This window comes from Nerophis ophidion, linkage group LG05 (assembly GCF_033978795.1).
Source record: "Nerophis ophidion isolate RoL-2023_Sa linkage group LG05, RoL_Noph_v1.0, whole genome shotgun sequence".
NCBI lineage: Eukaryota > Metazoa > Chordata > Actinopteri > Syngnathiformes > Syngnathidae > Nerophis > Nerophis ophidion.
Genome location: NC_084615.1, coordinates 75,073,739 through 75,077,782, shown reverse-complemented (window position 1 = coordinate 75,077,782; position 4,044 = coordinate 75,073,739). Strand labels below are relative to the sequence as shown.

Sequence of the window (4,044 nt, the reverse complement as noted above, 5' to 3'; positions counted from 1 at the left end):
GCTACCTCAGTAGAAGCATTTAAGTCTCACCTTAAAACTCATCTGTATACTTTAGCCTTTAAATAGACCTCCTTTTTAGACCAGTTGATATGCCGCTTCTTTTCTTTCTCCTATGTCCCCCCCTCCCTTGTGGAGGGGGTCCGGTCCGATGACCATGGATGAAGTACTGGCTGTCCAGAGTCGAGACCCAGGATGGACCGCTCGTCGGGACCCAGGATGGACCGCTCGCCTGTATCGGTTGGGGACATCTCTACGCTGCTGATCCGCCTCCGCTTGAGATGGTTTCCTGTGGACGGGACTCTCGCTGCTGTCTTGGATCCGCTTGAACTGAACTCTCGCGGCTGTGTTGGAGCCACTATGGATTGAACTTTCACGGTATCATGTTAGACCCGCTCGACATCCATTGCTTTCGGTCCCCTAGAGGGGGGGGGTTGCCCACATCTGAGGTCCTCTCCAAGGTTTCTCATAGTCAGCATTGTCACTGGCGTCCCACTGGATGTGAATTCTCCCTGCCCACTGGGTGTGAGTTGTCCTTGCCCTTTTGTGGGTTCTTCCGAGGATGTTGTAGTCGTAATGATTTGTGCAGTCCTTTGAGACATTTGTGATTTGGGGCTATATAAATAAACATTGATTGATTGATTGATTGATTGATAATGGAGATGTTTGGATTTATTTAAAGGCTTTATAGGCAGAATAGAGCGGCCCCAAAGGCTCCATTGTAAGCAGACTTTTGATCGCATTTATTTAAAAAAAAAAAAAAAAAGAAAGTGTGTTCCAACCTTACATAAGGATTGTAACTGTTGGGCAAAATTCCAAAAAAAGTGCAGTTGTCCTTCAAGCTTCAAAGCGTTATGAGATATTTCCCTCTCTCAGTGCACGTGTCCTACATCTTTGTTTACATCTGCTAACACCTCCGCCTATTTTAGCAGGCCTCTTTTTACCTTGCCAGCAGCTTCCGTCCTGCTCCACCGCCACACCATCACTTTCTTTGTTCCTAATTTAAAATGATTTCCATTTTGCCGGTGTCAAATAAAAATAAATACTATAATGATAATGTTATAGACGTATTCCCCAACTAAGAAATGTATAATGAGATATGTATGTTTGCTTCAGTAAAGAAAAACATTTTTTGTACATCTGTTTAATAGGTTCATTAGTTTTCAAAATATCTTCTATATCTAAAAGCTAAATTGTACTCTCTTCATGCAGTCATTGTTTAAAAATAGTATTCCAAAGCCTATCTGCTGTTCACAGCTGTTTTCGTCCTCTTTTTTTTTTTTTATGAGGCAGGGCTGTAAAAAGGGTGTGTAAGTGGGTGACAAAAGCACTGAAAGAGCAGAGGGAACATGGTCAGACACATGCTTGTTAATCTCCTTCTACTCTGGTCACTTGGCCATGACCTTTGCACAACTGGATTTAGGGATGATGGTCTGAAGGTAAGCTCAAGGAAATGCAATTTGTAAAAAAGTCTTTCTTAATCTATTTATGTTTTAGATCATACATTTGCTCTGTGATCTCAAAAGTATGCACTGATGATGATTAATGTTTCATTTCAAGGGCCAATCCTGGAGTAACCAGAATTTATATTCCATCCCCCCGGATTTGGATGTAAGGCTGCAAAAACTTGATCTGTCCAATAATTTCATCAGACAGTTGCACACAATTGATTTGCTGTACTTGGAGCAGCTGGACTTAAGCAGCAACCAGCTGGAACTCATCTCTAAAGGGGCATTTGAAAATCTGGCTTTGCTTGAGGAGCTGAATTTGTCTGTAAATGCGCTGAACAACAACCTCGACAGAAACAGCAAAGGTCTCCAATCTCTTGGTAGACTTAAGAGTTTGGACATATCAATGAACAGTTTGGGAGATGAAGCGGTAAAACTCTACCTACAAAACAAATCTTCTCTCGAGAAACTTAAGATGACTGGGAATTATTTAACAACACTCACACACAAATTGTTCAAAGAGAGTCAAGATCTGAGGAGCATTACTATTGATGACAATCTGATATCAACAATTGATGGGGGAACGTTTGAACCGCTTCGCAAACTAGAGAACTTAAGCTTGGCCAAGAACAATCTTGGCCATATCTGTGATTTTAAATTGCCACAAGTTAAGTGTTTAAATCTAAGTAGAAATTCTATACAGTTCTTTGTTTCTGCGGCGGATAACCAAGTGTACAATCTTGAACTTCTTGATCTTAGTCATAACAAACTACTTTATTTCCCAATTCTCCCCAAATTTAACCAACTTAAGTATCTCTATTTACATCATAACATGGTGGGCACCCTAACTTCAGAGGCATCAATGGTATCAGAGGTTAATTCTCTTTACAATGACATCGTAAGAAAAGGTAATGTCAGAATTACAAAAAACTATCTTCATTCAAACTGGAGACTAATGCCATTGATCTACGTTGACCTTAGCTATAACCACTTTACATCTTTCCCTCTGGAGACTTTGAGCCTTCTCTTGAATTTGGAAGAGCTAAATTTCAGTTTTAACTGCGTGCAAAATCTAGGATGGAATGTTCGGCATGACAGTGAATCTGGACACTACAGGCAACTTTATTTCCCTTCCTTAAAGTACCTGAACATGCAAAGTAATGGACTTGCATCGGTATCGCCGCTCTTTCTACAGGCGCTCACACAGGTTGAGACAATAAATCTTCAAGATAACTCAGTGAAGCCCTGTGCTCCCGTGAGCCAAATGCAGAGCTCTATATCACCGCAACTTAACTTAAACTCATCATGTGTTGCCTTAGGAAAATTGACAACCCTCAAATATCTCAACCTTGAAAACAATGGCATAAAGATTCTTCATGCAAACATTTTCCAGAAAACCTCTTTGATATCCCTTAACTTGGCTAGAAATGTCCATATGGTCATGCAGGTTGGTGCCCTGGAGGGCGTGCAGGAAACTCTGCAGTCATTGATGATGGGTGAAGTAAACAAGAACAGTTCTGACATGTTGCTACCCTGCCTACCAGCACTAACACATCTGAATATATCCAACAACTATCTAAATGTCTTACCGAGCAATTTAAGTTGCTCTCCTTTGAGAGAACTCAGCATAAAGAATAATAGTTTTTTGTCTTTAAACCAATCATTGATTAAAGCATTGTCAACACATCTTCATGCTATGTATATTAGCGGGAACGACTTTAACTGTTGTGACGCCCAATGGTTGAAAATCCTTAATGAGTCCAGGATTAAGTTGCCTGACATCAGTCAGAGCACATGCTCTATAGGTCACACAAGAATTCAGATTGACGAGTTTTTGACAAGTTCTTCGCTTTATTGTTCCCCACACAAAAAAGGGATTCACTCGGGACAAATTATTATAGTTGTTTTGTTTGTCATTATACTAATAACTGTCTTGATTATGTTTGCCAGAAAATTGTGTCGCACAAATAAATCACTCGTTGTGTAACATCACTGTACAGTCTGAGAGCCAATAAAAAAGATGCATCAAAAAGTATGCTCTGTTTTGATTGACACCCATCCATTCTTGTCCCTATTGAGGTCGCAGAGGGGCTGGAGCCTATCCTAGCTGCAGTCGGGCAAAAGGCAGGGTACACCCTGTACAAAACACTTTCACAGAAATATAAACGAAAAAATATCGGCTTATCTAAACACCAGCCGACTAATTATAAGACGACCCCTTTTATAGACAAAACGCTGACACGTCAAAGACAAAAATGACAAAGACTTAAACACGAATTTGCGAATCCAGTAGGAATTGCGTGTGAATGCCCTATGTGGGTGAGCCGCTGGTACGCATGAGTGGAACTGAAATACTTGAATGTCCAGGGTGAGTGGAGTGTGTGGATGTTGGAATAGTTCGAATCAGTTGAGAAATGTGGGATATGGAGAGGTTTGTATCCGCTGTGAACGGGACTCTCGCTGCTGTGTTGGATCCATTATGGATTGAACTTTCACAGTATCATGTTAGACCCGCTCGACATCCATTGCTTTCCTCCTCTCCAAGGTTCTCATAGTCATCATTGTCACCGATGTCCCACTGGGTGTGAATTTTCCTTGC

General features: G+C 41.1%; 1 protein-coding gene across 1 annotated transcript; it reads left to right on the top strand.

The window, feature by feature from the left end:
* Positions 1-1,311: 1,311 nt before the first annotated feature.
* On the top strand, positions 1,312-3,494 carry LOC133552416 (transforming growth factor beta activator LRRC32-like). Its single transcript, XM_061899612.1, has 2 exons — positions 1,312-1,436; positions 1,558-3,494. The coding sequence occupies exons 1-2, from the start codon at positions 1,347-1,349 to the stop codon at positions 3,430-3,432; spliced, it is 1,965 nt and encodes a 654-aa protein (XP_061755596.1). The 5' UTR covers positions 1,312-1,346; the 3' UTR covers positions 3,433-3,494.
* The last annotated feature ends 550 nt before the right edge of the window (positions 3,495-4,044 follow it).

Bases quoted from the DNA above. Each gene is read 5' to 3' on its own strand.
- LOC133552416 (XM_061899612.1), top strand. From the start codon at position 1,347: ATGGTCAGACACATGCTTGTTAATCTCCTTCTACTCTGGTCACTTGGC. The intron at 1,437-1,557 runs GTAAGCTCAAGG...TTTCATTTCAAG, and splicing joins TTAGGGATGATGGTCTGAAG to GGCCAATCCTGGAGTAACCA.